The 19,525-nt window shown below is 48.8% G+C and overlaps 1 protein-coding gene across 14 annotated transcripts in view; it reads right to left on the bottom strand.

Moving 5' to 3' along the window:
* Window positions 1-19,525, bottom strand: part of ZNF618 (zinc finger protein 618) — a 112,214-nt gene that overhangs the window by 58,144 nt on the left and 34,545 nt on the right. For all 14 annotated transcript variants that reach the window (XM_061604556.1, XM_061604564.1, XM_061604557.1 and 11 more), the window contains exon 2: window positions 4,823-4,866. In XM_061604556.1, the coding sequence (XP_061460540.1) occupies window positions 4,823-4,866 (44 nt within the window). The remainder of the gene's footprint in view (window positions 1-4,822; window positions 4,867-19,525) is intronic.

Below are 19,525 nucleotides of genomic sequence, written 5' to 3'. Positions count from 1 at the left end.
TGCCACCTTCCTATGCTATGAACGGAAGAGAGCCGTTTTCTAAAATTCATCCGTGTGGCTCCGTTGCTGAATCTAAAGAAACACGATATTCAAACTCAGTGCTTCACGTAGCTGGTAAGAGAAGAAGCATTTCCCACTTCCTCCAGGAATCATTCTGGGCTCCTTCCAATTACAAGGAAAAGAAACAGCCGCAACAGAGCACACATCAAATCCATGGGCAACACTGGCATCTGGCGTTTGCATTTTTCAGATGCAAAGCAACATTCCATGAATAATAAAACAAGGAACTAAAAGCTGTTTAGCTACACACATCCCTCCCCCTTTTGAAAAAGAGAAGGGCAGGGGGGGAACCTAATTATAAGAGGATGTTTCTTCCAGCTAGGAATAATTTGTCATGCGGTTCTCAGAAGACAGCAACAGAAGCAACACAGACACACACACTCCCTTCTCCCCAATAGATCCATGATTTTATCTGCAGTCAAATTCAGGCTGGGGGAGAAATAGTTTAGAAGTTCCCAGGCAGGGCATCACATATCTGGGAATTCTATTGACTTAAAAACAATTCTTTTTCTGCCTCTCAAGCACCTCACAAAATTCTACGCAGGAGCAAAACAGCCAGATTCTAAAAGTGACAAGACTCCTCTTAAAAACTAACAAAACAAAACAAGACAGTAGCAAAACCAGGCAGAGAATCACAGCAGCAGCAGCAAAGAAAGAGCAAAAAACAACTGGATCCTGCCTTTCCTTTTTCAGTCACAAAAGGCCCAAGAGAAAAGGTGGAACTTGCATTTGGAAAGATACTAATTACAGAAAGCCAACAAGGAATGGGAACTGATGAACCTCACTGGCCCCCATGGCCAAAGATATTGGCTCAATTTCCACAACGCTAAGCCAAACCATGCTTTAAGTTTGACCGTGCAGGCTCCCAGAGGGGTGCTGCTTCTTCTAGTTTAAGCGTAGGATGTTGTCTGAACCTGGGCTCACTCTAGACCAGCCTTTCCCAACTAGTGGGCCACCAGATGTTGCTGGACCAAAATTCCCATCTTTCCTGATCATTGGCAATGCTGGCTGAGGCTGATGGAAGTTGTGGTCCAACAACATCTGGTGGCCCACTAGTTGGGAAAGGCTGGTCTAGACAAACCATGAGTTGTAAACGAAGGAAAAACCTTGAGTTATATTCAACTAAGTGCTACTCAGAGTAGATTCACTGAAATTAATGACTCTAAGTTAGTTATGTCCATTACCTGAAGGGTCTACTCTGAATAGACCTAGTGCTGAATACCACCCCTTGGTTAAAGCGCATGGTTTATTTGGGGAAGCCCAGGTTTGAGACAACATGCTAGGCCAAACCATGGCTTAGCTCACAGCAGAAGGATCACAAGAGGGCACAGCAGTGATGATCTCCTCTCCAGGAATCTGCAAACTGGAGCTAAGCCAGAGGTGGGGAACCTCTGACCTGCCAGGCCGTTTCCCCAAAACATGGCCACCTGCCCCACAACTGACAACTTATGTGGGACAGGTACAGACATGGCTAGATCAGCTCTGCAATTCATGCCAAAAGGAGTACTGAACTCCCTGTGCATCACCTGATGGATGGGGATTTGAATCCTGCTTGGGGCTTCAACGAAACGCCTTCTGATCACCAGGGGGCTTCTGTTGAAACCCCCGCTAAAATGGAGGGGGAAAATCTTCGTTTTAGCCAAGATTCAACGCAATCCCTGCATGAAGCAGCTGTTTCGGTAGAACCCACTTCTCCTTCCCAGAACAAGGCACACACTCAGGGAAAAAAAACTTGCTGCCTGCGAGGTGCTTTGAAGTCCCAAATTCAAAGTGCCCAGTCGCTGACATCAAGCTGACAAGAGCTGATTGACAGGTGGGTGGACCCATCCACCTGTCAAATTTGGCCTGCGGAGCCAAAAGGATCCTCAGCCTGTACTAAGCCACCGTTTGGTTTCACGTTGAAGTGCCGTTCAGGTCATTACAGAAACGATCCTGCTCCTTTTAGACAGACTGGTGGCTTCTCACTGTGTCCAGAGAGGCAGGGAAGCTGGTTCCATGGGCAGGTGGGGGGCCTGCTCTGCCCCCAGGTCCCCGGTTCAGCCTCCAGCATATCCAGTTTGGCAGATCTGATCGCAGAGGATGGATAAGGCCCGTTCCCTGCATGAGGTCTGTCGGAGAGCTACTGCCGGTCAGAGCCGATGAGACAAACGCCCATTTCTCTGCCTTATCTTATCCAAGGAAGCAGATGGACACAAGAGTTTGACGGTTTCCTTGGACTCCAAGAGGCTTTTCCTTCATTATACCTGAAAGCCCATCTTACCCCTTATATACCCAGCCAGTCCCTGCACTCTGCAGATTAGGCCTCGTGCAGATGCCATCTCATCCGGAGGTCCATTCTGGACAACATAGGAAAAGGACCTTTAGCGTTGTGGCACCTACTCTGTGGAATTCCCTCCCCTTAAATATTAGACAGGCGCCATCTCTGTTATCTTTTTGGCACCTATTGAAGACATTCCTCTTTCAACAAGCCTTTTAAGTAGAGATCTTATACCAGTCTGCGCCCGTGTTGGAATTGCTTTTTAAGATGTTTTTAAGATGTTTTTGTGATTTTTTACTATGATATATTGTATTTTATCTTGTTTGTTCACCGCCCTGAGAGCTATTCTGCTAAGGGCGGTATATAAATTGAAATAAATAAATAAATAAATAAATAAATAAAGCTGGTTTTTTTAAGAGACATTTCCAATATTTTTTAATTTTTAAAAAGTCTTTTGTTTTTAAGATTTTTAAAGTGCTTTTAGTTTTTTGTTTGCTGCCCTGGGCTCCTTCTGGGAGGAAGAGCAGGATATACATTTAATACATAAATAAATAAATAAATAAATAAATAAATAAATAAATAAATAATCATACTAGAACCGAGCTGGGGTCAATCCAAGGAAACGCTGGGAGATTCAGGAGAGAAAAAAGAAAGGACTTCTTCACACGGCGCACAGTTAAACTACGGAAATGGCTCCCACAAGGTGTGTTGAGGGCCATCAACTTGGATGGCTTCAAAAGAGGATTAGACAAATGCATGGAGGATCAAGCTAACCCTATCTTTGATGGGTGTGCTCTGCCTCCACAGTCAGGAGCAACATGCTTCCAAATACCAACTGCTGGAAACCGCAGGAGGGGAGAGTCGCTGTTGCTCTCGGATCCTGCTTGCCACTTCCCTTGGGAGCATCTGCCTGGCCCCTGTGACCCCAGGAGGCTGAACTAGATGGGCTCTCTTTGGCATGACCCGGCTGCCGCAGGGCTCTACTGAGGTTCTGCCCGTCCCACTTGTTGCTTTCTTTATTGTCAGTATTGTCAAGGAAGAGAGGACGTGACAGAGGTGTGTATAATTACATGTGGTGTGGAGAAAGTGGGTAGCAAGAAGATTATCTCCCTCCCTCATAAGACTAGAAGCTGAATGGTGGAAGATTCAGGACAGACAAAAAAGGACTTCTTCACACAGCGCAGAGTTAAAACTATGGAATTTGGTCCCACAGGAGCGGTGGCCTCCAACGTGGACGGATCATACAAATCCATGGAGGAGGAGAAGGCTATCAATGGCTACCAGCCACAATGGCTTATCTGTATTCTACCTCCTCTGTTGGAGGCAGGTCGCCTCTGTACACCGGGGCATACATTTACCAGGGATCATCCGTGAGAAGGTCAGTAACTGCAGACAAGCTGAAGGCCACCAGTCTGGCTGCCAGTGGTCGTGGCTCTGACAACCCCCCCTGCCAGAGGAGGAAGCAGAGATCAACCCAGAGTACCTTTCAGAGCAGAGCGTTTCTCACTCTGAACTGGCTTCCGTCTTTGGGGGCCCCTCAAAGGCAGCCTGCCCGCCACAGCTCACGTTGCTCACTTGCTGCAATCTGTCCCTGTAGGCACGTGTCAGGAGAAGGGGTTGAGGGGGCTGGTCAGAACTCTATGGGGTTCAGAGTGTGTACCGCAAAACTCTCCCCACCAAACTCTTACAATGTCCAGGCGGTCCTCGGCAGACTCCAGAGGGGCGACTCAGGGTCCTTCTTAGGCTGACAGTTTGGAGAAGCAGAGCAGGGAAGAAAAGGAGGCAGTGTGGTGCAGTGGGCCTTCTGCCCCTTGCCTGAGGCAACTGGCTCCCAAAAGAATCAGGAGAGGGCCAGACGTTGTTGTACTGCTTCACCGATAAGCAGAGTCTCCCAAGTGGGGTCCCAGGGCAGGGCACAGGATCTGAAGGGGAAAGGACTTCCCACAGCAGCAATGTCCTGCCCTGAGCCAGGGTTGTGCAGTGGTTAGATTACACCCTGGGGAACATAAGAACATAAGAACATCAGAAGAGCCCTGCAGAAGAGCATCCGGAAAGGGCACTCGCAGCAACAGCAAAGCCCTCTCCATTTGCAGCTCCCAGGGGCTGGTATTCGGGACATTTACTGCCTCCGACGGTTGAGACAGAACATAGCCATTGTGGCTAGTAGCCACTGAGAACTATGCTCAGCTTTGAAACTCATCTCTTGACCTTGGGAAAGTTGCACTCTTCTCAGGCTAACCTACCTCACAAGGTTGCTATGAGGATAAGATGAGAGAGCAAGGAAATTTGTACCCGATCCTGCATAATTTTGGAGAAGGGGCAGAATCAAAATGTAATCAATCAATCAATCAGTCATTCTCTTCTTTTCCACAACTGTTCCTGGGAGGATCCAATATTGACAATTTTGACCAAATTAGTACAGAACCAATAGGAGAAAGTTGCCATCCTCTCCCAACAGTCACGCCATTCACTGTCAGGTGAGATGAGAGGAATCCAGCTACCTACCTGCTGGTGGAGGCCCGGGTACCAACACTGCTGCTCCCCTCAGCCTGAGAAAGAGAGAGAAAGAAAGAAAGATTAGATTTCCTGAGAACTTCCTCTTTTGCAAAAAAGAAAAAAAAACTGTTTAAAGATTTTGAAACGTTGCAGAGAATGCAACACCCACATTTCAAATGCACAAAGGCCATTCAGGAGGACTGCCACAAGTGGCCACTCCCTCCTAGGGAAGCAGCAAGTGCCCCCCCCTTCCATGGGGTGTGCTTTTAGAACAGGAGAGAAAATCCGCAGCCTTTATTTTGAGAGAGAGAACACATGCAGCCTTCTCAAGGGCCCCAGGAAGTCCCAATATGACAAAGCGCTGGTGATAGCTGGTGAAATTTCATATGCTGGGGTTGAGGGCTGACCAAGATATCCATCGGTCAGGTCGTGGGGTCTCAGCCCTCTGCATAAGCACTTCGTCCACATGAGGGAAAAAACCTAACAGAATATATGCTCCCCTCCTCCCCCAAAAAAACTCCAGGTAGGAGAGCCTTGCTAGAATTTGGGGGGGGGGGCTTGCGCAGATCTGCCTTGCAAATCAGTACACAAAATGTTACTATCCCACTAAAATGTCCACAGGCGAAACTGTCCATACATACGCATGCAAGTCATTTGTACTTGCCACAAAGGGAAAAGGATTTGCCCCAAAGTAAATCAAGTAATTGCAAGAAAAGCAGAACTCAACAGCACTGAAATATGCTAAACATACAGAAAGATGTGCGCTCGCGTGTGCCAAAGGGCAGCAATATTTGGGGAAAGGGCAGGGCTGTCGCTCAGTGACAGAGGAGCGAGCACAGGCTTTGCCCACAGAGGGGCCTGGTCCCAATCCCTGGCAGCATCTCCCGGTAGAGCTCAGGAAGACCCCTGGCCGCTGCCCGAGATCCCAGAGAGCTGCTGCCAGCCAGTGTAGGGAATATCAAGCAAGACAGACCAAGTCCAAGTGTTGGGCTAAGGCAGATTCCTACTAACATGACCTCTCCCCTCCCCCCCGAGCTTCAGATGCTCTTCCAAGCAAGAATAGCCTTCCAGGAGGGCCAAAGCTCTCCAACTGTGGGGCAAGGGACCCCTGCTGGTGTGCAACACATTTTTTGGGGGGGGGACTGAGGTTCCAGGGAGCAAGAGGGTTGCACAGGAGGCAACACCAGGAGCCCCTCGCCTGCCTGCCTTCCTCCCTTCTCTGGCTGAGGTGGCCAGGATGCCCTCCCACAGCTCTCTTCTGACACCAGCGCTGCACCTGCCACCAGTAGCACAGATTGCCCTGCATCCAACTGTGGGCTAAGCAACTTCAGCAATCTCCACACAGGATGCAAACTCACAGCGCCAAAGAAGAGGTGGGATGCTCTGGGGGCAGAAGGAGTGCATGGGAGCAACTAGTCAGCAACGCCCTGCCTGCAGGAGGATCCACCTGGCTGCCCTGGGGGAGTTGCCGAAACAGCCGCGACAGAGAAGCTGCCAGGAGGGCTGGAGAGGGTGTCCAGGGAAGTCCTGGTGAGGCAGGGCACGCCTACCACTTGTGTTCGGCTAGTTAAGGCCAGCATGTCCACAGAACCAACCCCAGGAGGGTGGCAGGAGGAAGTGGAGTGAGGAGAAGAGCCAGCCTTCAGGGGATAGGAAGGTAGCCGTAAGCGAGATGTCAAAGTGAGCCAGAGGACACCCCCCCCCCAGCAGACAACCAGTTTCTGAGATTATACAAGCCTATCTTTGCAAATCATAAAGGCTAGAAAGTTTACAATTAAAGTTGAGCATTTCAGGATGAGGCACTCTCGTGGCCAATACCCAGTTCAGCACTTGTGGGTTAAAACCTCTAACGTGCTGAAGGATGCGCATTTTGAACCTCCATCAAAAGGTTCATTCTGCGCACGAAGAACCAAGAACAGTCCAATCCGTGTCGGATCCTGACGAAACCTAGCTCACCACTGCTGTTCCCTTCTGCCGCCCTCAAAAGAATAACCTGTGCTGCTTCTTTCCAAAATTTAGGAAGCCCCATCTCAGCCCCTCTTACTGCCTCAACTCCACACCTTTTCGTTGATAAAACTGGAATTTCAAATAGCTGCCTATAATGTGAAATTCCCTCCTTTCAAAGTTACTAGATAAAGTGCCCTTAAAAAAAACACGTAAAGAAAGAGGCTTTTCTCAAAAACACAGTATTATTTCAAACCTTGATTTTTTTTTCCATTTCAGAATTTGTGTAAATGTACATTAGGAGACTTCGACTGCATTTCATTTTTTCTTTTTTTGCATGGACAGCAGAAACCAGCCAATTCAGAGACTGCAGGGAAAGAGTTCGATAAAATAACCCCCTTTTTTAATTTAAATGCTAATGCACTGAATTAAAATTTAATAACTGAGGAAATTGAAAAGCCAAGCAGGAATATTGGAAATAAATCCAAGCAGAAACAGCTAAAATTAAAAATTCTAGAGAGTGCGAGGATGGAAGCTAAGCTCCTTTATACGATTGCATTCTCCCACCCACCCCAACACACACATGCACAGAGAGAATGAAGGGGGGGAGAGAGAAATCCTATCTCTGGCTGGCCTTAAGGCAGTAAATCGAAAGCTGGGTGATTTATTGTTCAATTTTCCTGAGGGGGAAAAAGGCTCTCTTTCATGCTGAAATATTTCATAAATTTCAAGCCAGCATAAATTCTTAATTTATGGAGGTCATATTCAGTGCATCAGCACAATTCTGAAATCTTAAAGGAATAATGACAACAGAAAATGAAATTGCAATTTTAGCTATTATTTTTAATTCATCACGTGAAAAACTTCCCAAGCACAGATTTTCCAGCTAGAAAATAACAGAGGCCAGGCTGGAACATATGGAGAGGGAAAGATTAAGAATTCATAATTACAAAGTGACTCTCCTCCTTTTTTCCACTTAAATAAGTTTTTGGTTAAAAATTCCCTCTCATTCCCTGCTCAGAAGAAAGTGGAACAGCTCAGCTAAGAAGGCAATTGCTTCAGTTGGTTCACCAGCCTTTCGCCATCACTGATATGCTTATTTCTTATATACTCTTATACAGCTGTTAGGCTGCAGAGAGGCCATCACAGGACCCATAACGCATAGCAATCCATCAACAACTAATGATTTGTCATGCGTCCACAATGGAGGAGGAAAGTGGGGGTCTGGGGGCTCTTAATACTGGTAGACTGCCCAAAACTTGAGGACATTCTGTGCAAAATTACGACACGTGCATAAAAATGAAGCCTTGAGCAAGGACCGCTGGCCACCCCCACCCCCACCCCGTGACATGATGGGATGGGAAGTGGCAACAGGTAAGAGGGAGCCCCAAAATGGGGGACCAGCTACCTTTGACACTCCCTCAGCCACTGCTCTGCTGCATTTTAATGTAATAATTGTATGGCTGTTATTTCTTTTAGATGATTATTTAACAGTTTCTTATTTAAAGCTGCCCTGTGTTGCAGACTGGAGGAAGGGCGTGACAGAATATCACCTAGTAAATGAAAATAAACTAAATATTGTTCATCCCAGCAGGTTGTTAAGAGAACTTTGCCACTTTAAAAAACCTGGTACCTCAGTTTGCTCAATCTCTCCTCCCCTCGCCACCCTTTTTTCCTTTTGTGTCATTTTTTTAGATCGTAAGCCTAAAGGCACGGACTGTCTTCTTGTTGCTTTTTAACTTATCTTTAAGTGGGGTAAAAAATTTTAAAACAAACAAGGCTACCTAGAGAGGGACTGGAAGGGCATTTGGGTGAGGGTACCCTTAGCATTTTTGCTTAAATAAATTAAAATAAAAATGGAAGGACCCAGTTCCCATGCAAAACTAAGCCAAACCATTGCTTAGTGCAGATTTCCAGAGTGAAAACCCCAGCTGCAGGCCTCCTACCTTGCTCCTGCGCTACCTGAAACTAAGCCCTGGTTTGGCTTACAAACAAACATGGCCTCGTTGTTTAGCTCCAGGCAAGCTATGAGCTGAAACCAAGTTTTGTTCTTGGTTTACTACTTGTGGTTTGTCTGGGGGAGACAAACCATGGCTTAGCTGTGGGTAGCATGGCAACAGCAGGATCTAGGGAGAAGCAGTGTAACTGTGATTCTTGCTCTAGAAACCCACGCACTGTCATGAGCCCCATGGGGAACTCTTGGGAGGACTGGTCTGAGGAGGAGGAGGAGGCAACAGCTTGGGATGTAGGGGAGGGGCCCAGTGGTCTGCCCGCTGACAGCCCTGCCCCTCAGCTGCCAGCTGAGCTCCTGGCCCCTCTGAGTGAGCTGCCCACAGCGGCTGATCCACAGCCAGGTCTGCCTCCTGTGGTGGGTCTGTCCACAGGCCAGGAGGGTATGCCAGAGTTTGGGGGAGACCTGGCAGAGTCATCCCCGCCTCTGTTGCTACAGATGTGCCGTCAGCGGCGCAGGGACAAGCAAACCAAGCCCATTTGCCAGCCTAGCCATAGGAGTGCCCACCTGTTTGCCCAGTCCAAGCTGAGAGAACCTCCCCTGCAAAAGTAGCCGTGCCTACCCCACCCTCTCTTAAGGGGATTCAGGGGGCGTGTCAAGTAGCCACCAAGTAGCCATGCTGCGTAATGCCTTGCAGTGATGCTAGACTCTGCAAGCTGGATCTTGACTGATGTTCAAGTCGTGTGCTAAGCTACGGATTAAAGCCCTTGGCAAAGCTGAGATGAGAGTTCCACGTCTGAGTCTGTTGGTGGGAGACGGACAACACATTTGCTTGTTCACAGTAAACCATGGTTTGGCTTAAGCGTTACCTGAGAATTGGGTTGACGTGTGGAGGGAGAAATAAATTATTTACAGCCTCTAGTCAAGAAGGGGTGCTTTTGGGGGGGGGTCTTTTATGGTATATTACTGATTTTAGTTATTACTGTATTTTCAATATTTTCTTGTAAGCTACCGAGGGAATCTTTTCTGATGGGTTGCTATATAAATCTTGTTTATTTTATAGGTGAATTTCCCAAATAAAATTACATAGCTAAAATTTGGTGACAGCGGAAATCTGTGGCTGCCAACTGTTTGGTTTGGGAAGGAAAGTAGTGCTTGCCCACACACGTCCCGGTGAACGTCCAATGGCTGCGACTGCAAAGAGACACCCTTGCCTCATCCTCCACTCTGACCTACATAGCCAGCCAAGTCTGAAAGGGAACCTGCCTTGGGAAACGTCAAGCAAAAATGCTTTAAAACAGCTTGGCCTTAGAGAGAGAAAGAGAGAGAGAGACCCTCTTGTCAAACATACAGTTCTTGGGAACTGTAATTTGTTTTTGACCGTTGACAATTACTTGCAAACTTTCTGCTATGTAGCCATCACCAGCGACTGGGGGATTTGGACCAGGACCAGGACCCTCAGGAGTGGCAACTAAGGTGGTCTCCTTCAGATGGTTCTGACCTCTGACTCTCGTTGCCCTAACCAATCTGGAGGCCACCCCCTTGGCTCTGGCTGCCTGGCCCTAAAAGTCTCCTGCTTCAAATCCTTCGGAGGACGGAGTTCAACTCAAGGGGCAGCCTGGAGACCTACTACAGAGGCCTGGGGGCTTCTTCCGGCACAGAAGCAAATGTGTGCTTCTCACGCCATTGTGACGCTCTGGATGACGGGAGAGGCCCAGGAGACACACAAGACTCCTGACCTGCTCAGCTCTCTTCTCCCCTAGGAAGCAGGGCAGCACATGCCGCCACCGCCCTGCAGGCTCCTTCAGCTACAGCAGCTGACCTCAGGATTTGGGGACAGGGGACACCCTTCCCGCTCTAAATCACCCCCAGGCATCCCCAATTAGCAGAGCACTTTGCAAAGGACAGTGAAGCGCATATTTCTGCCTAACTAGCCATAGGCCTCAAACCTTCCTGAGGAACAGTTATTTACGGATTCATTAACTACTTTCCCATAAAATGTGCAAAGCAGTGTAGAAAGTTGAAAACCACAGAAAACCACTGCAGTTAAAAAAAATCACTAGAAAAAACACCACTAACAAAGCCAATAATGGGGGACGGGGACGGTTGTGCTAGATAAGACAGGTGGGAGTGGCGGTCCAAAGCACCAACGGGCACAAGGGTGGCCAAGGCAAGCTGGTCTAGGCAAGAGCCTTCCTCCTCCTCAGCTGGCAGCCTGCGGCACTCTGGGCCCCTGAACTGAGGAGGTTCCACACAGCCCCCCCGCCTTAACAGCTGTTGGAGAGGCCTCTTCTCTCCTGTGCATTTGTTTAACCCCCCCCTTTAAGTCATCACCACATCCTGCAACAGCTTCATAAATTAATCATGCATTTTGCAGCCACAATTCCTGCATCTGCAAGTCTTCACAGCAACAACTGAAAAGCCAGACAAGGCAACCTTCCCCAACCTAGCGCCCTCCAAATGTTTTGGACCACAACTCCCAGAAGCACCAGCCAACATGCCTAGGCCAAACAGGTGCCGGTTTTAACAACTCCAATTCTGTACTCATGCCCCCAAGTCACATGTTAACAGGATTCACGAAATGTAAACCTTTCTGATGTGCTTTGAGATGCATTGCTCCAAACTGTGCTTCCCCCCACCAAAAAATATCTTGATAATATTGTAATCCAACACCAAGGAAAATTGAATATGGTCACCTATATACATGATGTAAACCAAGCCAATACAGGCAAATTTATTTTACATAATTCTACCAGAGCATTCTACTCTGGGCCCCACTCTGGACATGGAGAGCTGCTTTTGACCAGGACTCTGCCTCACAATTCTATGAATCAAACTGCTCAGGAACAGACAGTGGCACTGGATGCAGAATCCCCACACAGCCACAAATCTCCCTGGGTGACCTTGAGCCAGTCCCTGCCTCTCAGCCTCAGGAGGCGGTAATGGTAAACCCCCTCTGAATACTGCTTACCATGAAAACCCTGTCGGAATTGACTTGAAGGCAGTCTGTTTCCATTTCCAAGGACTCCCATTCACACCGCCAATAAAATCAGCTGGATTCATCCAAGCAACAAAGGCGTCTAAACGAGGAGGTGCTTCTCAGTGGCAGGACACATAACGTTGCAACCAGGAAGTCCCAGGTTCACTCCACAGCATATTTGGAACGGCACAAAGCCCAGTGCAGCCAAGGTCCCAGGCTCAATCCCCGCCAGCATCTCCAGGTCAGGCTGGACGAGATCTCCTGCCGGGAACCCTGAAGAGCCGCCACCAGTCAGTGTAGTGACCGGATTAAGTTAGACGGATCCCACTTGGGATAAGGCAGCTGCTCATGTTCCTCAGAGCCCCAGCAGATGGCGATGCACTGGCACAACGGCGGCCCCTTGCAGGATGTCTAGGCTCAAGCTAAGCTCACTCGAGTTTCCCAGCATCAGGGCTGGAGGTCTGGAATACCAAAGGGCTCACGCTGCACCTCACAAGCAGCAGGGGGCACCTCAAAGCTGTTGTGTCACACTCCAAACCTTGTGCCCAAATTGCAGCGAGCTGTGTTATGCCACTCTTAGCTCCTTTTTAGCCATCACATCACAGTGCCGTGTAAAAAACTTCTAGGGCAGCCCTACTGCTGGAGCAGGCCAAAGGGGCTGCTGCCCGTCCAGCCTGCGGCTTCGCACAGTGGCCAACCAGATGCCCCAATGGGAAGACCTCCAGCAGCGCATGCACACAGCAGCAGCAGCAGCAGCAGGGCTCTCCCAACATGGGATCCCCAAACCACTGGCGCCCAGAAGTGCAGTGGCCCCAATACTGGAGGTGGCTGACACAACGGTCATGGCCAGAAGCCGGCTGAAGCCTTATCCTCCATTAAGGCAATGACAGCCTTACAACCACTTCCGGAGAGGCTGCTGTGCTAGTTCACTCGACTCTACTCTGGCCTTTGACACCTGAGACGTACATTGTTAGGATCCACCCTATTTTGTGATTCTAGCTGTTTTTAATGCTGTATTTTAAAACTGTTGTAGCCCGCCCTGGGACCTTTGGGTGAAGGGCGGGTAATAAATGTTGTTCATCATCATCATCACTTGACGAAGGACTAGAGTCCATGAAAGCTCATGCGTTAATAAATTTGTTAGTCTTTAAGGTGTCACAAGATTGTTGTTTTCATTAGATCATTGATTTTGCTATTCAAAATGAAGATAAAACCCCAATATTCCCAAACATCCACCCATCACATCCCCAAAAGAACCACCAGTTTTTAGGCAAAAACACAAACTAATTTGAACCTGGGCGAGCTCTACAGTAAATCTACCGTGCTGCTGCCAAGAAGGTATCGAAAGAGAAACACCATCCTCAAGACTTAACAGAAAGATAGCACAGGGGCAGCAGGGGCAATCAGGTACAGAAGGAAGGTTGGGAAATTGCAGAAAAGCAAACTGAATCCCTTGCCAAGCAGTCTCTCGATGCAGAAGATGTTGCAGGAAAATTCCACACCTGAGCAGGTGTTTGTAGTTTCCTCTCTTCCCCTGCCCCGCGGTGGAGCATCTGCAGAGCTTTGCCAAAATATGTGACGGAAGATGAAGTTTTAGATCTGACAAGTTAAAAAGTAACTGTCCCCAGGGCAAGATGGCATCCACCACAAGAGCTCTTAAAGAACTCCAATGTGAAACTGCTGAACTATTAACTGAAATATGTAGCTTATCACCAAAACCAGCCTTGCTGCCAGAGGGATGGAACGTAGCCAATTTTAACACCCATTTCCAACCCTTCAAATGGCCAAGGAAGTTGTAGACATCGCAGTCTAAGCTCTGACACAATCCCGTGAGGTGGAAAGGAGAGCAAGACTGGGACTGAACCCCACACAGCCTTCGCCAAGCGGGTGACGCTGGGGCTGGTGAGAGCTGGAGTCCAAAGCATTTGCAGGAGGCTCTTCTTGCCCAATGCTACGCAGTCTCTTAGGTATCCTGTGGAATGTCAGAAAGGGTGCCAACAGTGGGAGGCAAGAGAGGGGCGCCACAAACCTGCCACCGGTGGCACAAGGGCACCCTTCAAGTCTCCTCTGGTGCCCACAGATCCTCTGATCCCACCCCAGCCATGAGGTGGTGACTTCTGTCTCCCTTGCAAAGTACACAGAGGTGAAGGGGGTAGATGTTGTCCCCCCAGTTCCCCTCGGCTAATCGGGGGGCAGAGAGGGCTCTAGGACTGCAGAGCAGCTCTGTTGTTGCATCAGCCAGAAACAAACTCAGGCTGAGCTTTGCTGCCCCCTCCCCAGTCATTAGCCCCACCTGCACTGGAAGAAGCTCCTTGAATGAGAGGGGCCCAACCCAGTCCGACTGGGATGGAGCGTCTGGCCTCACTGGGTCTTCTGCAATGGAGTCCTCAGAGCCTTAGGGTAGCAGGGCCACCTTCGTGAGTTGGAAGGGCATTCTCCTGACAGGCTCTTCCTGTGGAAGGGCTCCTGCAGCTCGCCTTGCCTGCCATTCCCCTCCTGGTCTGCAGCCCTCAGCCGCATCACCAGAAGAAGGGGGCCAGACTGCTGCCCCTGCCTGCCTCCTGCAACTCCAGGCGCTTCCTCAAAGCTCAGGCTAATCCCACCAGATGCAGCTTTTCCCCAGATCCCTTGGAAAAGCAAAGCGTGCACGGCACACTCAGACTCGCTCCTCCACCCCACCCCAAGTCTCTGTATGGGGGTGCAGATCTGAGGAGGAGGGAAGAAGCAACCAGGGTGGGCGGCATCCATGGCACTCCCTCAAAAGCCCAAATGTGCCCACAGGGCGAAAAAGGCCAGCACATTCCTTTTCATTCCTAAAAGCCCCTAGGGAAAAGCCCCCTCCCCAAAGGCCCTACAAGAAGCCTCTGGACTGAAGAGGTCACGTCTTCCTGCAGTTTCCGGGGGCGGGTTGACCTATGTAACTGCCAGTGAAATCATGATTTAAAACGGAGAATTCTTTTTCAAATTTTAACTAAAAGTTTCTCATTTTGAAATTCATATACTGCCTAATCAAGCAGGGATGCTCGGTGGCTCCTATAACAACGGACACACCATGGTTTGCAATGAGGAGGGGCCTTTGTATCAATGAGGGCCCTAGAAGACAACACCTCCAGCACTGCAGCCCTCGCACACTGCAGGGTCGGTGTTTCCACACAGGATCTTTACTCCTGCAGAGACAGGAAGGTTCTTCTGAGCTCCTCTAAAGAAGAGGATGGGTCAAGAGAGTCATGAAGCCACCTGCAAGGTGACTTGGACGTTCCTCTGAGGAGGAGGAAGGTAGCACGGCCTCAGTTCCCAAGGGACTTCCAATTTCCTGGCTATAAACATCAGGACAAGGGAAATCTGCCATCGGCCTGGTCGGTGCCTTCTTGTTTTAACCTTTAAATGCCTGCTAAAATATTTTCTATGCCAACAAGCTTAGGAAGGCAATTAAGAAGATATTTATAGTTCCATAATTGCTGATGATTTCTGATTTTCATTTTTTACATGGTTTTTATTGGTTTATATATGTATGGTTGTTCTAAACTGCTCTGGTTTTTTTTTAATGAAGGGTGATATGCAAATGCTTTATAAATAAATCTGTGGCCCTCCCAGCATTGCTGGGCTCCAATTCCCATCAGCCCCTGCCAGCATGGCCAGCGACGGTGAGAACTGTAGTTCAGCAACATCTGGAGGGCCAGAGGTTCTCTCCCCCCCAAGCTCCATGATCCAAAATATATTGCAAACAAAATGTTAACAATTTATATTTTTTAATGCAGTTTTTAAGAACAGGGAAAGCAGCAGAGGAACAAACTAAGCCAATCTCAAAATAAGAGACCAGAAAGTAGAACATTTTTTCCTCCCCCAAAATCTCAAGATGGAACAATAATTATAGGGCAAAAGACAGTCTAAGATAGCCTTTTAAAAAAAGAGTACGGAAAAAAAGCCAAGCTTAATGTGGAAATCTTAGAAATTCTTGTTGCAAAATAACTCCCATCAGCCGACCACAAAGGCTATAAATACCCTACGATTAATTTCCCAGGCGGGTATAAAAATAAACAAACTCCAAGTTTACCAAAAGGGGGGGGGAATCAGAATTCTGTTTTATTTCGAGAAAGGGCGAGTTTGTCTGTATCCTAGACTGGTTAGTGGAATGTGAAAAATTAGCACAGTAGTGCACAAAAATCGGGAGGGCGGAGAGAAAGAACTGTGTGAGGAGTTTTAGTCTAGACCAGCTAAACCCAACGGGTGTTATCCATGCTTGTTTTTGTAATCTACCCACCACCTTCCCAGGACCCTCATGGCAGCTACAAGCAAGGCACACTTCTGGTCTTCCTGGACCAGCCGGAACGGAGCCAGCGCAGCAAGATCTCTCTGCTACGGAGGCTTGAGGTGAGCAGCACAATAAGCAGAGTTTCTACAATGGGGCCCACCAACACTCTTGCATGGGGGTTCCCAAACTGTGCTCTGTGGACCGCCAATGGTCTGTGAGCTTCATCCAGGTGGGTCCACAGTGTGTCGGTGGATTTGTAGTGGCAGGTGGCACATCTACGACATGAAACGGTCATACTGATTTTTAATTTTGTACTTTTGTTGCTTCTTTCACTTCTTGTATTGAACGTTATTATATTTATTTTTTATTTATTGTATTTATTTATTATTAGATTTATATCCCACCTTTCCTCCCAGTAACAGTCTAGGGCGGCAATTACAGGGCGGTATTACAATTTGATATCTATGGAGTGCAATAAAATACAATATATAGAAGTAACAATACAAACACAATTAAAAACCAGACAGTATCAGACACACTGTGGCATTACAATTACTACAACAGGCAGAAAAACCATCAGGTGGTCCGCCAAGACCCTCAGAAATTTTCTAGTGGTTCTGTGGGGCAGAGGAGTCTGGGGGCTGCTACTCCAGCCCACCACGGGAAGCACTGGCTCATTGCAGCCGCACACACTCCAGGCCAGGGTACTAGTGTGGTGTTCTGCTTTATAGTATTAACAATTTCCAGACAATGGCAGAGTTGCTGGCTTTGGGTTTGATCACTGACGCAGGGCCACCTGAGTAAATGGCAGAGCAAAACAGTTCCAACACAAGGCCAAGTCATGGTTTGTAGAGATGTCTTAACAAACACTGCCTGATGAACTATGGTTTTCGGATGGCTGAAGTGCTGACTTTGTCTTCCTAAAACTCTGACAGGTGCTCTGCCTCAGGACTCCAGACACCAATACCAATAACCAACCCACATTCCACTCACCCAGAGGTGCAGCCACGGAGCACCAGGAATGCAGGGACACCAAGCGAGGCAGGGTCCATACCCCAAAGTGGCACAAGGGTGGCCATGCACCCTCCCTCAAGCAAGCGCAAGCAGGGAGAGTGCCGTGGCCCTCTTTCTAAATTCACTGGAAGAGCACCTGAGTGGTCCCCCCCTTCCCCTGCCCTGTCCTCATAAATGCCTACCCACGGTGCCTCCATGAGGGGGCAGCAACCGTGGAGGTGCCGCCGGCTGCCTGTCATGGAACAGACACAGGATCGATGCAGCTCTTGACTTGCACTCCCCCCTTGTTCCAGACAATGTTGGGTGCTGGTCCTGGTATACCAAGCCCCAAATGACCTGGGATCCGAACGCCTTTCTCTAGCTTATGATCGGAGGCCCCACTTGCTGTATCCCCACTGCAGGCAAGACGGAGGGAGCAAAGGCGAGCGGCCTGCTGCTTCTGGAACTCCCTCCTCCCAAGGGATTTCAGGTCGTTCCCTTCCCTGGCCGTGTTTAGGTGGAACCTGGAGACATTTATATTGCCCCAGACCTTTGGAAGAAGATAAGCACAGGCAGTTCTTATAACTGTCATTTTAATTATTGTATATTGGGTAAGACTTTATATTGCTAGCCCCTGGGCACCTTTTGAGGAAGAAGGGCAGGGTACACATAAATAAAGGCTGCCATCCTTGCCACTCATGTTGCCTCCTCCTTGCTGGTGTGAGAGGGACGTACCTGGTCCACCAGGCTCCAGCTGGCCTCAAGATGAGGTTCTGATGGGGGGGGGGCAGCATGGAGCTTGTGGCAATCTGGGGCTCTGTGGGACTGAAGGGATCCCCATTTGGGATGGATATGGCCACCGTGGCCCCCGAGGCAGTTGGGGGCGGTGGCAGGGAGAACAATGAGGATCTGCTGTGAAGATGCCCAGCAGACAAGTCTGGCAGGCAAAAGAGGGGGGGAGTCGTCTCAAGGGGCTGGCTAGCACATGCAGAATCCTGGCTATTTGCTCACACAGTGCACACCCCATACATACATAAATTGCTTCAGGCACACACTCTCGTAGTGTGTTGGGGCTTGGGGGGGCTCCCCGCCATCCTGAGACCTCCTGCATGTGACACTAGAGCTGTTCCTGTGGGGGTGGGAACAAAGAGGGCCCCCGTCATGTGTAGGTTTTCAGTCATCATTGAAAGGGTGGAGAGATGCCACTTTTAATCAATTAAACTGGTAAGATTAACTGACTAAAACTATTTTAGTCAAATAAAAAGACACCCTCCCCCCCAAAAACAATAGTTGGTCAACAATTTGTATTTTCTAAAAAGTTAATTATTTTAACAGCCTACGAACAGGTGCTCTAAGGAAAGAGGCACTCCTGTGCAAGAGGGCAGGCCTCTTCCAAGGTGGCACCTATGCCCATAAATAGCGAATAGCGAGCTCTCTCCCCCCTCACTACACATCTAATATATTAGTCCTGTGTAGATTTAATTCATTGATTAGGAAGATACAAACTTACAGCAGCTTCAGGAAACGATGACGATCTTGGCCTCGACTGGAACTAAGTCCTGAAGTTATCAAAGCCCCCCAGGCACGAAACTCCGGGAAAACCGTCCTTCAAGGTTTTGCCACATTTTCCTGTTCAGCCCTGACATTGGCACATCAAGTAAGATGGAGTTTGGGGTGGTGGAGGAGATAAATTCCATCACTACCTTTAGGCCTTGCAGCATGTGATTTATCCGGGGGGGGGGGCTGGAAAGTTCAGGAAACAAATGCAACAAAACAGCCTGTGGGTGAGGGCAGAACTCTCCTGCACTCAGAGACAGAGTGTGATCATCTGTCCAGAAAGGGGAAAGCAAGTCCCCATTTTGTCAAGGAAAAAAGAAGAAAGTAGCAAGTAAAAAAGGAGGGCAAAGCAAGAAGCAGGTAGGAGCAGCCCTGCAGCAGGATGAGACCCACAAGGGTCCCTCTGCTCCAGCCCCCGGCTGCTTCCCACAGCAGCCAGCCAGATGCCCTGCCCAAGAAGCCCACGGGCAGGCCACAGCCCTTCCCTATCATCTGTCCCCAGGATCTGGCATTCTGAGGTACACTCCCTCTGACCATGGAGGTTCTACTTTGCTTTCATGGCTTAAAAACATTAATAGAGAAAAGCTCAAGAGTGACCTTTACTCAACAAGACCAAAAGGGCTGTCTAGCATCCAGCATCCCGATTTCCACACTGGCCAACCAAATGCCTCACAAGCCGGGCTTGGAAGGTGACCCCCCCTCTTCCCTCCCCCAAGTGTTGCTTCTCCCCAACTGGGACGGACATGAAGCAGGATGGCCAACCTGTGCCCATGCAGGTGGTAAAAGGGGGGTTCACTCACTTTGGGCTTCCTACCCCCACTGCAGCCTCAGATAAATGACCCCTGCGGGAATGTGGCTCTCATCAGAAAAAAGACTGGCCACTTTTGAAGTCAGAAGCCCAACCAAAAATTAAATGCTTCCACTCCTTACCCTGTCAAATACTGACTCTAAAAAAGATAAAATGTTTTGAGAGCGTCATTTTTAAAGGAAAATATTATTTTCCAAACAAGGCAAGAAAACAAGTCACCCACATGA

This window comes from Rhineura floridana, chromosome 20 (genome assembly GCF_030035675.1).
Source record: "Rhineura floridana isolate rRhiFlo1 chromosome 20, rRhiFlo1.hap2, whole genome shotgun sequence".
NCBI classification, from domain to species: Eukaryota; Metazoa; Chordata; class Lepidosauria; order Squamata; family Rhineuridae; genus Rhineura; species Rhineura floridana.
Note: the sequence above shows the minus strand (reverse complement) of the source record. Positions and strands in the feature narration are given on the sequence as shown.